The sequence below is a fragment of the Lucilia cuprina genome, chromosome 4, assembly GCF_022045245.1.
Source record: "Lucilia cuprina isolate Lc7/37 chromosome 4, ASM2204524v1, whole genome shotgun sequence".
Lineage (NCBI taxonomy): Eukaryota > Metazoa > Arthropoda > Insecta > Diptera > Calliphoridae > Lucilia > Lucilia cuprina.
In genome coordinates this window covers 51,807,506-51,824,552 of record NC_060952.1, presented here as the reverse complement: position 1 = coordinate 51,824,552, position 17,047 = coordinate 51,807,506, and the positions used below count along the sequence as shown (strand labels likewise).

Sequence of the window (17,047 nt, the reverse complement as noted above, 5' to 3'; positions counted from 1 at the left end):
CCTTGCAGAATTGTCTTGTAGATAATGAAAAAATATTTTTGAAGTGAATTAAAAAAGTATTTGTAATGTTTCAATAAATAAAAATTTTGTGGCTCTTTTAAAATCCATGTTTTGTAAACTGTAAATTTTGGCTCTTCCGAGTGAAAAGTTTTTTAAAATAAAAATTAAATTATTTATTAAAAAATTAGAATTATTATATTTTTTTTTAAATCCAATATAAATTAATTATTATATAATGATTAAAATATTTTATTAGACAACTTGATAATAATATTACTGTTATAATTTATAAATTACATAGTATGTATGCCACAAAAATTCCGCATATCGAGCTTATCAAGAAAAAAATAATTAAAATATTTGTTAGAGTATTTTCTGTCCATAAAACGACTTTTAGTTTATTATAAGAAGCATATAAACTCCAAAATAATCTAAAACTATTTTTTTATTTTCTGTATACAAATAGTAAAAATAGTTAATTTTTATATATGTATGTATATGTAAATAAAATGCTTTTAACATTTTTAAAATCGATATTTAAAAAAAATCGGATCACGAAAAACCGAAATATGCAATAGAAACTGTTTTTTCGGATAACCGGTATATAAACACGGGCTAGACCTAATAATGAACCGATTTTATCCATTTTCAATTGGCTTCGTCCTTGCCAAAAGAATGTGTGCCCAATTTCATCCTCATTGATTCAGAAAACGATTCTTAACCGATTGATTTACTTACATTATATACGAATACTTTTGTATGTCACAGACATCAGCGCTAATCCAATATACCCTCCTTGACGATTTCATTAGCATTAAATTGAAAAAATTATAATTATTTTCGAATTTCGAATTTAATTTCGAATATCCGAACATTATAATGTATTGTATTGTAATGTATTGTCATTAGGTGAAATCATGTATGGCAAATTTCAGCACATTCGGATTAGAAAAACTAGTTTTAACAGCTTTAAAAATGTTTCGAACACGAGTTCGAATTTTCGATTTTTTTAGGTTTTATAACACAGAGATTAATTTAAAAACATAAAAAAAATTCGAAAATAACTTCGAAATTTCGAACTTAATTTCGAATATTCGAACATATTATTGTATTGTCATAAGATGTACTTATGACTGCAAAATTTCAGCCAATGTGGGCTACGGGAACTGGTTTTAAAAGCTTTTAAACCTCGAATCTTCGAAAAATTTTCCGACAATTATAAATACTAATTAAATTCGTTTTTGAGAATTCTTTAGTTATAATGAAAAAAATATAATTTTCATTAAATGGTACTTAAAATATTTTTCATTACAATTTTTTCTATAAATGGTAATGAAATTTTAATGCTTAATGAAAAATTCCCATGTATGATATACACACATATGTATTCATTTATTTATTAGGCATTTCTTAGTTTTTGTTTTTTTTATTACATCGTAGTAAAAGAATGGAGGAATGAATTGAATAATAAATACAAATATAAATAAATAAGATGATTACGAAATCGATTATTTACTACTTATAAGTATACGCATTTACTTAATAATAAGGTTACAGTTTGCTAAAATGCTAATAATGTTTACAAAAAATAAATATAGTTTAGACTGTAACAAAACTACTTAAACCTATTTAAAGAAACTACTGCAGCGGTACTCCGTACAGTTCATGCTTTGGTTTGTTAAGTGATGAACTATAAATGGTAGATGTACTTACAGAATTACTTACTCCTCCTGACCTTATATCAATTAGTTCATTTCCATTTTCTGTGGAATGGTTGTCTATTGGTTTTTTATTGATTGTGTCGTTATCGTCACCATCTTTGTGAGCTTTGTATTTGATAAAGTATACTTCTGGCTTGCTGGACTTGTATGTGGACTGTTGAACTTGTTCTAAGGAAGGAAGTTCGGGTTTTTTCACTAATACATAAACTAAAGTTTTTTCCTCTGTTTGTGGAGCAACTGCAGCTGCCAATTGACTGTAATTGGGCTTTGGATAAGATGGGGCTTTAATGAAAATTATTTTATAATGCTTCTTAAGTGGGCTGAAGACTTGCTGCTGGTTAACAAATTTTAGGTTGTTATCCTGTTCCAGATCTTCTGGTGGTACATGTACATAAATATGCTTTTCAATAGAGGGATCTAACGGAGCATTAACAAACGTCTCACGTATAACTTGTCCTAGTTGACCATTTAGGACACCACCATTAAAGTTTAAGTTTGTATTCGTTGTTAGCTTAATGCTGTTGCCGCTTAATGATTGATGAGCTGCGGAGTTTGTGAAGGAATCAGTGTAAGCATTAACACCAACATTAGGAATTTTTTGTATGTTATGGTGTGTAGATGGTGTTGCTGCGAAGTTACTAGTATGACCAACAGAATTTGCATATACGCCATCATGTTTATATTCCTCATTTCCGGTGCTGAATGCATGTACACGCCCAGGAGCTATTGGTGTATAATTATTAATTTGCGCATTCGCTGCTATATTCCCTTGATTGTGCGAATATCCATTAAAAATTTGATTTGAAGGTAAGTTAATATTTGGGAGAAATTGTTTTGATACACCCTCCTCATTATGCAACTGTGGACTATACACGCTGGCAGCAGGTTCAAGTTGATGATTTACGCCGGTGTTATGGTTCACAATCCTACCTTGCGATTGCGACTGTATCAAGGACAATTGCATATCCTCAATTGTTTGTGTTGCATGTTCACACGTCGGAACGTTTAGTGCTCCAATCGATGGGAATCTCTCTATTACAGGTGCCGGTTTCTTGTATTCATATCCATGAGGTGCACTGAACACTGGAATTGCCAGAGTGCTAATTATAACAAAAAAAATCATTCCCTTTACAGTTTCTACGACGAGTAATGATTATCGAGTGATTCACACCTTAAATTGCTCAAACTATTTATGCATCTATATCCATAAGTATGTATGCACATATGTGTTTTAGTATATGTAGATACATTATCGTATCTCTCAAAGAGAAAGAAATAGCGAAGGTGATCAGATTATGTATTATGAAACAAAACTTCCAACAGCTTACGTTATATGTTGTATTTTTTGAATTAAAAAACGTGCTTACAAACACACCTATATATGTATTTATACATCAACGCACATATTTTTACATCTTACATCTTGGGTGTGCGTGAAACTTCGTCAGATCGTCGTAATCATATTTAAGTTGCAAATAAACAACTATATACAGAAGTGTAAAAAAATTTAGTAAATATTGTATTGAGATGTAATTGAAGCAAAATATTTTTTTTAAACCTGTCTTTATTGATAAACACATTTTTTATCAACCTTCAAATACTGGTCATATACTCACAAAAGAATATCGACAGCTAAATTAAAAATTTTAGAAAATATTGTATTAATAGTTAAATGAAGCAAAATCTTTTTTTAACTGCCTTTATTGATAAAAACATTTTTTTATCCACCATCAAATATTGTTCATATAATCACAAAGGAATATCGACAGCAAAAATACAAACGGTTAATAAAGTCTTTAAGCTTTTACATATACATAGAATATATTTTATAGATATGGCCGTATGCGTTTTATTTGACGACAACACATGTACACAACACGATTGTAAACATGACAACAAGAGGGCAAAAAATATAAATATTTCATTCAGTTGCTTGACAGCATTCAATATGTGTCGATGACGTCGCTTTGATTAAGAAATTCAAAACTTAACTTTTAAACTTTTAAAACAAAAACATAATTTGCAAAAAAAAAATTACACTATAAATATTTTTCTGGAGTGCATAAAAGTGAAAGTAATAAAAACATACCTCATTAATACTTTTTATACTATCCACCACCATTAGTGGTGACAGAGGGTATACAGTGTTTCACAGCTTATTTTTTCTAAAAAATATTTATCATAAAAATATTACCGCAAAGTCATAGGCTTATGTTAAAACTTAAAAATCGAACTTTATTTATTTATATTAATAAGTATGTATAAAAAATATAAAATCTAAAAACTAAAAATAATTAAAAATAAAAAATCACAGCTTACTTTTTCCTAAAAATAAAATTAAAATATCCTCATTTTAGACCTTAGTATGATTTTCCCTTTGGTCATTAACGACTTTAAACCTCTTTGGTATCGATTTCACCAATTTCCTCATTGTTTGGGGATAAATTCTCGACCACTCTTCCATTAAAGCCCATTTTGGATCGCTTTTATTTGATATTTTTTGGTTTCTAATATTATGATCTAAAATTGCTCACAAAATTTTCAATCACATTAAGATCAGGTGAACGGTGCGGCGCCATTAAGTTGGGACAATTGGAAATTTAAATTTCCAAGTTTGAACAATGCCCGACTTGTGTTTTGGTAAAATCGAAAATCTTTCCTTATACCATGATTTTCGGTACATTGCAGTAAGTCAAGGTACATATTTTTGTCTATTGCTAATTGGTCACAGCTCCCATACAAGGTTCTCTGCCGAAAATATCTTAAACGCCCATAACTCATTACTAAATTAAGATATCCATATACAATTTGTCGCAAGTATTGCTCATATGCAGAGAAATAATACTGTGAAATGTTTTTCCTATCAGTCCATAAGTGATCATAGCTCCCATACAAGGTTCCTTTCAGAAAAACATTAAAAGACACATAACTCATTGCCAAAGAGAGATACCCATTAAATATTTGGTTTAAATACAATTTTAGTACACATACATGTTATTTAAAAAATTTCCATACATACATAAATTACACTATAAAATTGTTTTACGATCGGTCCATATTTGGTCATAGGTCTCATACTATGTCCGCTCCAGAAAATCACTTAAATTCACAATATTCATTACCAAATAATGATATAGATACAGAATTTTGAAATTTTATCTTTATATACATAATTTGGCATAGCTCCCATACAAAATCCTTTTAAGAAAATCTCTTAAACGCACATTACTCATTACCTAATAAAGATATTGATACAAAATTTGCCACAAATATTAGTTTTGCATACAAAAATATTATTTTAAGATTTTTTCACGATCGGTTCTAAATATCGCTAAGCGCTATAAAAATATAACGAAAATGCCGTTTGTAATGTTCAATAAAACATGTGAAAACTTATTTCTACAAATATTTGATTAATTAGAAAAGTATTAATATAAAAGTAGCTGGTGGAGCGTATTTTAGATTACATTATTGTAAAGGAATCGCAATGTGCACATTATAAGCATTTCAGAACGATATTAAACGCAAAAATTGTTTGGAAATTTTTAAAGTTATTTAAAATTCCCCAGGCCATTAACGTGTCTCACAGCACATAAATTAAAAATCTGAAAAAATTGACTTATTTTTTAGATATATTCTAAAAAAACATTTTCTTACTTTAAATATATTTGTAATTACACGAACTTTTTGTCTGCTTTCGACGGCCGTTTCAAATCAATACTTGGTATAAGTATTGCTCATATGCATACAAACATTGCTGTGAAAGGTTTTTCCGATCGCACAGTGGTATAGGAAAAAAAAGAGGGAAATAATTCGGTAACTTCTAAACGGTTAATCCGATTTTAATGAAATTTGGTATGCACAAAAAGGAGGTGTTGTCGAGTTTAGGTTTTGAATTTCGACCTTATAGACGATCCTATTTCTTCATTTGAGTTCCGATTTAAAAAAAAATCGTATATAGAATCTCCTCATCGAGCACCAAAATGTCGTCGCAGCAGTAAATTATCTCTTATAGTTTAGGAGATACTCGCAATTGAAAATTAAAATTTTTACAGTCCTTACTTTAGTTTTTTGATAATAGCGGGTCCAAATATTCCCGATGTTCGCCATTTTTTTATTCACTTAACAACAAGTATCTATATATCTAGCAGTGAAAGAATTATGTAAAAATCATGACTGAGTCCAAAGTTATAGGCATTTTAATTTAAAAAATTAAATAAGGCGATTTTTTGCCATTTTTTGGGAAAAAAACATCTTTTTCTTTTTAAGTTATCTAAAAAGTTTCTAAGAAGATGTATATAGAATTTATTCTTTTTGGAAAGCTGACTTTACATAAAATACGATAAATGAAACGAAACTTAAAAATTTTTGATACCGAGGGGACCAGGTCCATCCAAAAAAAAACTATTTTTATGGAAATTTCAATTTTCAGCAAAAATTCTCAAATCGCATAGTCGATATCAAATTATAGTGACCTGTTTTATATGACCCAATATGTTCTTAATCATTTTGTAACGGGTTTCGATAACCCCGCCCCTGGTATGGATATAATAGCAAAAAACCAAAAAATCACATTTTTGGAATTTTTTAAAACTTTTTTGGGAATTCCGGGATTTCTAATAAGAAAATTCGAAATTTTATGTAATATTGGATTTTGAGTAAAAAAGTACCTAACTGTAAAATTTCATCAAAAAATATTCATAAATAAAATTTTGATTGCAATTTGAAAAATTTGTATCTTCGCAAAAACTGAATAAAAAACATTTTTTATTTTTTTTTTTAGTATTCCGCGAATTTTTTTATTTTTATATGAAATTATATAGAGTTTTGAAAAATAGACAAAATTACCTTTCCATTGCTATATAACATGCCTACCTAATGTTTTTAAGTGACAAATTAATTAGGGAAAACTCAACATCTTTTAAAGAATTAAGCACTATTATTTTCATCCATACATTTGTTAGGCATGTTTTACTACCTAAATTTTAATGAATTTTCACAGCCACTTTTTACGATAAATCTTTTATACTTTATCCCTAAAAAATAAATACTTGTTGTATTTATTTTATATAAAAATAGTTTTTATTTATTTTTTTATAAATTAATATAATGAATATTTTCAAATGCTAACGTTTTGTAGCAAATCCAACGTTTCCTTATAGTAGATAAAACAAGATCAGAAGATAGAATCAGATTATTAAAAATATCTTCATTTTGAGACTGCCTGGAACACTTCCTTGAGCTAAACTGATGAATATTCTTAAAGTCTCTATTCCTCGATTCTTGGGGTTCTTCTGTAAGCTATCCTAAAGGCAGAATATTATGTTCTATGATAACCTTTCCATGACGTAATATCTTGTGAACTGTAGGTGTCATTTCTTTTCAGGGATATAATTCCAAAAGTAATTTAGAAACTTTTGTAGAATACTCTCCAAATTTTGTTGCGTTTACTTTATGCTTGCTATTTATCGCCATTATAATAATATTGACCTTTTGCAGTAGAACATGTTAATTCCGGTTATTTCGGAAGTAGTTTCAAAATGTTTGAAAAAACGTCTAGCGGTATTACCATCGTTTGAGCTTCCATATCCTGTGAGTGGTTTATCAATATTTAATCCCATTCGCTTTTTAAATTCCTCTTGAATTCTTCTTTTCTCACTGGCTCTCATTTCCATTAACTCCTTATTGTTATTTGCACTTTTGTTTGCATTTTACGGTATGTTTCTGTACTTTAAATCATATGCTTAATGTAGAAAATGTTCCAGAAATCGTATGCGAGCATGTAGGGGGGATATTCCAAATTGTAATGTTTCCTCATTTATTGACCTTTGCTTGGAAATAGTCGAAAATTCTGATTTTTTTTATCACCACATATGTAGCAGTACCAAGTAGATGATGTTCCTGTAATGGCATTTCCAACTTTCCCATCAATCATTGTAATTTTTAAATCAGAGGACATGTTAAACGAATAATTTTCTATTTCGATTGTTATAGGTTCCAAGTTTTTAATTTCTGCTTCAATATGATTTATCAAATCTTGCGTTGTTGTTTTGAATACCTTTACATACTCAAAGCTTATTGGCCTACAAAAAGCTTTGGATCCTGGAGTCGAATTCTTCCAAATATCATCGAAACTGGTTGATGGAGAATCGCTGTCAGCATACTTTCGAATTCTTAATGGAACTAGCGATGCTATAACTACACTTTTATACTCGGAAGATGATTCACTTGTGTTGATTTGTTTATATTCCGAGAGTGCTGATAATCCATCACATCCCCACTTAGTAGGTCTGAAGAAAAGTCAGAAGCAATCCTTAAAGCAGTATTTTCGAGTAGAGCGCCGAGTCCAATAACAGCCTTCCGATCAGTTATTTCAATAGGAGATGGTATAATGCTTTTCTTCTTTTCATTTATTTTGTCATATGATGGTAAAACATCCACTCCTTTTTCAGATAGCGCCTTTCTTAACGTCTTTTTAGTCGTCTTGGTAATGCGGGTGAAAGAATATTTGCAATTTTTATGGCATCCAAAGGCTGTTTTTCTTTTCTTAACATTGCTGTAAAAGTGTCCGAAACTTCTTCGTTAGATAAGGTTTCTAGTGAAGTTGATAACCTTTTCCTCTTTGATTTTGAGCTCAAATCCTCATACTGCTTACAGGGAGCACCAACAGTTGATGCGCAAATAGCAACTTCTACACATTCATCCAGCCAATCAAAAAATTTCGATCGAAATTTGGCAATGGAATGCCGAATACTTCAGTTTTATATCAACTGATTTTATAAAATTTTCTATTTTACATATATCAGTTTTATCCACTTTATTTTTATGTGCAGTTTTAATATATTTCAATAAGAAGTTGACTTTATCTTAAAAAGGAGCTGAAGACTGTTCAAATAAAATGGAGCACAAATCAATTTTTTAGTACGATCGCCAACCTGTCTTATATATTAATTACAGGTACTTAAATTAAATTATTTTTTAAAGTGTTATGATATTCTACTAATATGTCTAACGTTTCCTTATGTAATGAATTTTTCCTCAATAGGTCACTTTAATAAGCTACCTATTAAAGTGACCTATAGGGGTAAAAATCATTACAGTTTAAAAAATAATACCTGAACATTTTTTGATATATGTAACAAATTTAAGAGTTAACGTTATGGATGAAAATAATAGTGCTAGGTAAATTCTCTAAAAGATGTTGAGTTTTCCCTAATTAATTTGTCACCTTCAAACATTAGGTAGGCAGGTTTTTTATTCAGTTTTTGCGAAGATACAAATTGCAATAAAAATTTGAATTATGAATTCCCAAAAAAGTTTTAAAAAATCCCAAAAATTTTTAGGTTTTGGTTCATTTATCTATTTTATGTAAAGCCAGCTTTCCAAAAAGTATAAATTTTATATACATCTTCTTAGAACCTTTTTAGATAACTTAAAAGGAAAAGATGCTTTTTTCCCAAAAAAATTGGCAAAAAATCGCCTTTTTTCATTTTTAAAATTAAAATGTCTATAACTTTGGACTCAGTCATGATTTTTACATAATTCTTTCACTGCTTGATATATAAACTTGTTGTTAAGCGAATAAAGAAATGGCGAAAATCGGGAATATTTGGACCCGCTATTATCAAAAAACTAAAATAATCACGGTAAAAATTTTAAAATTTTAATTTTCAAATGCAAATATTTTCTAAACTATAAGAGATAATTTACTGCTGCGACATTTTTTATAGTGCTCGAGGATCGTTTTAAAAATTTAACATGCCGAGGTGTCCTAATTTGAGGACCAACTGCCGGACCCTGGTTGGCCAATAAGGTCCAAATTCAAAACCTCAACTCGACAACACCTAAACTTTGTGCATACCAAATTTCATTAAAATCGGATTAACCGTTTAGAAGTTACCGAATTATTTCCCTCCTTTTTTCCTATACCACTGTGGATCGGTCCATAAGTCATAGCTCCCATACGAGGTCTCCTCCTGAAAATCACTTAAACTCACTTTTTTAGATCGGTTCATAATTGGTCGTAGCTCCCATGCAAGATCCCCCAAAAAATCACTTAAAGGCCATAACTCATTACTACTCATCATTAACAAATTAAGACATCCATATAAAGTTTGGCACAAGTGTTGCTCACTTAAAGCACAAAACTCATTACCAAATAGTAATACACATTAAATATTTGGCATAAAATCTATTTTTGTACACGTAGATATTATATATATTTGATCAATTTGAAAAGTTTTAATATAAATGTAGCTGGTGGAGGGTATTTATGATTCGGCTCAGCCGACTATAGCATTCTAACTTGTTTTCTTTTAAAAATGTTTACATCAAGTTAGTCAAAAAGGATAAAATTATATCTTTTATACTAAATATATAATTTTTCTGTTTTATATCTGTTATTCCTCCAATTATATAGTATACTAGCTAATACCCGGTGTGCTTCGCTACCTATAATAATCGCTACATAATAATCCAAAATATTATTTTGTTAGTTACTAAATTATAACATTTTTCTTAAAGGTTTATTATAATTTCTCTTGATAGCAATATATCATTTCAATTTTCAAATAACACATTAATGGTCTATTTATTTTTTACTTGATAAAATTTAATATATACTTTTATTCTTAATAAATAATTCTTATTCTAAAGCCTTGGGATTAACGATTTTAAAAAATCTAACCACAACAGTTTTCCAGATTACATATAAGAGATGCCAAGCAATCTATCTATCTATCTATCTATCTATCTATCTATCTATCTATCTATCTATCTATCTATCTATCTATCTATCTATCTATCTATCTATCTATCTATCTATCTATCTATCTATCTATCTATCTATCTATCGATCTATCTATCTATCTATCTATCTATCTATCTATCTATCTATCTATCTATCTATCTATTACCTGTGAAAAATTGAAATTATCTAACAGTTTTCAAGATGTACGACATTTTGTATTTTATTTATATATGTGGTGCCAAGCGCCCCGCTATAAGTCCGCCCGTTATGTTTACGTGATATCGAGCCCTTTTTTATAGAAATCGATAATTTAGGGCTAGTAGCATCATCCCTGAAAATTTCATGGTTTCAACGTTACAAAAAAAGAAAAAAGACGTATGTGCACATTTATTTTCTGTTTATGAATTTTGTAACAGCAAGGTGTCGGTTACGTCTAAATTTTCTTTTAAAATATATTAAATTGATAGAAAACTTTTAACAAATTAACGTATTAAGTTTGTTTGTGAATGAAATGTCACATATCTGAGTATAATTATAATAAAGTCATGTAATTATCACTATGCCATTACAATTTATGTGCTAAAATTTATATTTTTTTCTATAACTTTTTATGAATTTAATTCATTCTATTTACTAATTACATTACATTTATGTTATTTCCATTTAATCAACTCTTATATTTGGTTATAAATTCGTGGATTTCGGAAGGCGGACCTGTATATGGACTCTTAATGAATCAATTATCGCAGAATTTACTTATTTATTCGATATAAAACGAATTGTACTACAATGTATGGATATTAATGTGGACATCAGGGTGTTTTTCAGAAATGGTCTTTAATGAGGTATTTGGTCAATTGTGAACCGAGGTCTATAGAATTTAAACGCGTTATTATTTTAAAAAACAAATGTTTTTGTAGAATTTCATTATACCTTTTCAATTTTCGAAAGATATATTAACTGTAAACTTATTTTCTGTAATACTTCCCAACATAATTTACAGGTATATATAACCGCCTTCTGCAAAATTTTATAGCGATTGCAACATAAACAAGATATTTATTAATGTTTTGACTATTTCCCGGGAGATACTTGTATTGAGGCAAAGTGAGATCATGAACCGTTTTTGCCTATTATTAATACAAAACAATATTTGTCATCAATAAGCATCTTTAGAGAATTTCATCACTCTAGCTCATAACTTTCGGAACCTATACGGTTTTCAACAAAAAGACTGGCTTACAGACATCGCTAGATGATCTTAAAATCTTATATAAAAAAGTATTTATTACACTATTAAATTTCAGATTTATACAAATTATATAAAGATATACACAAAAAAATATTTTTTTAAACAGAGAATTTGGACGTAACCGCCTCAACATTGTTTATATCACAAAAATTTGTCTCGGCAAAAAAGACGTAAGCGACAAAAAAATCGGATATAGCGTCAATATAAAATCGAAACAAACTGCATCCCATATTTTAGATGTAATAGTATTTATTAACGGAGTTTTGAAGTAATGCTTTGTCCTACTTCGAAGATAATTAAAAAAAAAATGCTCTCCTGTAAAATTTTGTTTTTGTCGGTTACATCTTTTGTGCGAAAAGGGCTCGATATGATATATCATATCACATATATGCGATATTTTTTATTTTATTCATGTGGATGTGCTTTAAGTTCCCCAGATGAAAGTCCGCCCTTTTCCCGCCAAAATGCTGCAATGAATATTAAAGTAATTTATGCAAAATTTGATGAATCTAGTTCTATATTTTCCTAAATAAACAATATTTTGTATTTTTTCATATGAGAGATGTCAAGTTTCCATTAAAAGTTCGCTCGTTATACTATAAATGTTCAGATGAATTTCAAAATTCTTCAAGTAAAATTTAAATATTCTAGCTCTAATAGTTTCTTAGATATAAGAATTTATCTATTTTATTCATATTGGGGCACCAAGCCCTCACAGATGAAAGTCCGCTCTTTTTTCTTAAAAATTTTCAGATGAATATTAAAGTTCTTCGTGCAAAAATTTTAAGAATTTAGTTGTAGTTTCCCAATTTAATACCCAAACTATTTACATGATGTTAAAATTATTCGTGAAAAATTTTAAGATTCTAACTGTAATAGTTTCCAAAATAAGCAATCTTTTGTATTTAATTTAACGCTAGTCCGCCCACATTCTATCCTAAATAATCATATTGACACTAAAGTGGTTCCTACAAAATTTGAGGACTCTTACAGTTATATTATTTCAAGAAAAACAAATTTTTGTATTTAATTTATATGGGAGGTGCCACTCCCCCTAACGCTAATACATCGACTTTTTATCCCAAATAATCATATTGACACTAAAGTGGCTCCGACAAAATTTGAGGACTCTAACTGTTATATTATGTGAAATATACCGATTTTATACCATCTTAATATGTGCGTGGCTCATCACCCACTTGAAATTTCAAATCAAAAAGTACCCATTCCAGACATATATATATATATATATATATATATATATATATATATATATATATATATATATATATATATATATATATATATATATATATATATATATATATATATATATATATATATATATATTATATATATATATATATATATATATATGTATACATATATATAGATTACTAGCTAATACCCGGTGTACTTCGCTACCCCTTTCGAAATTAAATACATAATAATCTAAAAAAAAATTTCTTAAAGGTTTATTATAATTTCGATTGATGACAATATATTTCATTTAAATTCTAAAATAATACATTAATGATATATTTACTTCTTACTTGCTAAAATTTAATATATACCTTTAGTCTTAAAGAATAATTCTTCTTCTAATGCCTTGGGATATGCAATATTTTTTTTACCCTCTAGTATAAATAAAAAAACCCACTTAACGATTTTTAACAATATGTTACATATGAGAGATGCCAAGCAAATTATTGCAAGTTCGTCAATTTCTATCTATCTATGAAAAATTTTGATTATCTAACAGTCTTCAAGATATACGAAATTGTGTATTTAATTCATACATGTGGTATTTAATTTATATGGCAGGTGCCACTCCCCCTAACGCTAGTCCTCCCACATTTTATTCTAATCACATTGACACTAAAGTGGCTCCGAAAAAATTTTAGGACTCTAACTGTATTATTTATATTATCTCAAGAAAAACTAATTTTTGTATTAAATTAATATGGGAGGTGCCGCTCCCCAACATGGGTAGTTTGCCAATTTATTACTTAAAAGGTTTACATCGATGATAAAGTTATTTATGCAAAATTTTAAGATTCTAACTGTATTAGTTTCCAAGATAAACGAATTTTTGTATTTAATTTATATGGTACCACGCCCCCTAACGCTAGTCCTCCCACATTTTGACAATAAAATGGCTCCGACAAAATTTGAGGACTCTAACTCTAGCTCCCCTCCTGGATTACCCAAAATGTTTACATGGATGTTAAAGTTATTCGTGCAAAAATTTAAGATTCTATGTTTCCAAGATAAAATAATTTTTGTATTTAATTTATATGGGAGGTGCCGCTTCCCTCATGGGTAGTGCACCAATTTATTACATGGATGTTAAAGTTATTCGTGCAAAAATTTAGGATTTTAACTGTAATGGTTTCTAAGATAAACGAATTTTTGTATTTAATTTATATGGGAGGTGCTATGCCCCCCAACGCTAGCCCGCCCACTTTTTGTCCCATATAATCATATGGACACTAAATTGCCTCCGACAAAATTTGAGGACTCTGTTATATTATCTCAAATATACGTGTTAAATTGTTCCCAAGTACCTCAAAGGGTTAATTTGGCTTTCTTTTACTCTATTTTAAATATCGGACTATATACGATAAATTCCAGTAATGTATGGTAAATATCGCTAACAAATAAATATTATTTCGATATGGTACACTGAAAATTCCCAAATATTACAAAATTTGATCTTTGAACTCCACGGTTAATGCGTTAAGAATGTCCGATTTGAATAAAACTTCGTATATATATTTTATATTATCTCTACTATAATACTCGGAATATACTTTATTTAAAATGTACCACAGTAATGAATTAATAAATATTCTTTAAAATATTACAAAAAAATGCGATTTTCCCGAAATCCTTCTAGTTCAAATCTTATCTTTTAAAGTTCTTTTATATCATTTGGAAACGCTTACTTTGCGCATATTACCATTCTTTTATAATAAAGTTCAAAAATTATTACTAAATGCCAAATTTGAGAAAAAAACTGAAAAAATTGATATTTTCCTCTTATAAAAGAACTTGGAAACTTCAGAGCCTTTGCGTCACCTGTTAACGTTATCCTATCCGCATAATTTTTGGCATGACTTAGTTTTCAACTAAGAGTACAATTCTAGAGAGCACTCTAATGTTTATTATCCACAACAAATACACCCCTATCGTTAATAGAAATATGAAAATTTTGTTCCCTTGAAATTTTCATTTCCCTCGAAGGGAAAATTGCTATCGTGAACTTGTTGTGAATAATTCAATCACAATACTTGATTTTGTATGGAAAAGCTGTTCAATGTTTACAAAATTCCATCAACAAATTTCACAACAGGGGAATTTTTTCCCGTCAAAAAAGTTAGTGAACGAAAATGTGAAAAGGGAACATATTTCACGTGAAATGATGATTGGCGATTTTTTCTCAAATTTGACGATTTTGCACCCAAATCATTTGGCAACTACGGGATAATGTCAATTGAGAGCAGTTTCTCGGATACCAAAGGGAATTCTGATGAGGTGGTGGCAGTTCTGCAACAACAACATTTTTCATGTATTTTGTTTTTGCATTTGGTTTACGTAGATGTCAAAAACCATAAGTACGGCAAATTCACTTCATGTTTGTGTTGCGAATGGATAATTCTACTCCGGTGGAGTAATTTTCAATATTTGGCCATAATGTAGCAGCCGCCGGCCGGGTAAAACCTTCATATGGGTTTTGTGATATAAAGCGTTCCGGAACACTATTGTTTAATTTGTTAACATTTAATAGATTTCAAAATTAAGTAATATGTATGTACGCTGCCGCTGTTCGGCTAAATTCTTCATATGTGTTTCTTTATATAAAGTGTTCCGGGAGGATTTTTTATTTAATTCTACACAATGTTAATATAAAATATAAAACAATATTATTCAATATGTTAGGTTAGGTTAGCATGCTGTCCCTTGATGTTCGCATTAGGGGCTCACTTGGGTCCATGTTATGATCCCTTTGTTATACCTGAAAAGAGAAAAAAATGATCGGCGTATTATTACAGTTCGACCCAACTACTCTGGTTTCCTATCCAAACCATTTAGTTGCTCGAATAAAGGAGTCTATCCTTCGGATGTCAGCCTCAGATAGATCCTTTAAGTCATGTATGACATTTGCTCCTAGCAGATTCCGTCTATTTTCCGCTAGGGCAGGACACTGACAGAGGAAGTGAACAGTACTCTCTTCTTCCTCTTCATCTAGACAGCTCCTGCAGAAGGTCTAGTCTTCTAGCATGGAGCCCAAAAGGCCAGTGGACAGTCACCACTGCGATCAAGTTCCGTAGATTTGCTCTCGGAAATTGAATAAGGATTCGTGATCTACGTGGGTCATACGAAGGCCACAAAATCCTCGCCAGTCTATAGGTAGCCTCAGTCGACCATCTGTGTTGCGCAAGCTCGTGGAGTTTTCACGAATCGAGCGTTTGCAGCTTGAAAGCGGAATGCCAACAAAATTGTCGGTGTACTCCGTTTGCTAGTGAGGAACCCACTTTAGCAAGAGAGTCTGCGATGGTATTGCCAGGTATCTGTCGATGACCTGGAATCCAATACAGTCCCACTGAGGAATGAGACTGTATTGGATTCGTTTAGAGATGTCCGGCATTCTAGGACCAGGTGTGATGTTGTATAGATACCACTTATAACCCTTAGGGCAGCCTGACTGTCGGTATAAATTCGAATATCTTCCTGATATATTCGATGAACCTGAGCCAATTTACTGCCCGTTTTATGGCTGATAATTCAGCCTGAAATACGCTACATTGGTCAGGAAGTTAGAAAGAGTCTTCCGTTCCAGTACGTGCAATAAAGAAGCCACCGCCAACGCTATCTCTCGATTTAGAGCCATCGGTGAAGACCTGATACGGACCGTCACGGAAGATAGATTCCATCTTATTTGGGTCGTGTTGAATCGACACTGAAAAGCTTTTATCAAAAGATGGTTTGGGGGTGCAGTAATCAGTGTTTCGTGGAATTGCTCCTAGGAAGTTGATTATTTTAGAATGGTCTAACTTAGTCATATGCCACCTACCGATTGTACTAAGTCTAATCGCTGAGTTGAGGGCAACCTCTTAAGCCATTAGATCAACAGGTAACCAATTCATCATGACAAAGAGAGCCTTTGATGGAGTGGTACGAAGGGCACCTGTGATAATTAGCGCCGATGCGCGAAGGATTCCTTCAAATCTCTTTCGGTGGGTATCCAATTGTAGGGATTTCCACCATACGAGTGCACCATACAGTAGTATGGGCTTAACTACCATGTCGAAGAGCCATTTG

The 17,047-nt window shown here is 30.4% G+C and overlaps 1 protein-coding gene across 1 annotated transcript; it reads right to left on the bottom strand.

Annotated features, from left to right (window-relative positions):
- Nucleotides 1–1,333: 1,333 nt before the first annotated feature.
- LOC111688650 lies at nt 1,334–3,062 on the bottom strand. The gene has a single exon (XM_023451150.2). The coding sequence runs from the start codon at nt 2,842–2,844 to the stop codon at nt 1,639–1,641; it is 1,206 nt and encodes a 401-aa protein (XP_023306918.2). The 5' UTR covers nt 2,845–3,062; the 3' UTR covers nt 1,334–1,638.
- Between the last annotated feature and the right edge of the window lie 13,985 nt (nt 3,063–17,047).

Excerpts from the sequence above, each read along its gene's own strand:
- LOC111688650 (XM_023451150.2), bottom strand. The coding sequence starts at position 2,844 with ATGATTTTTTTTGTTATAATTAGCACTCTGGCAATTCCAGTGTTCAGT.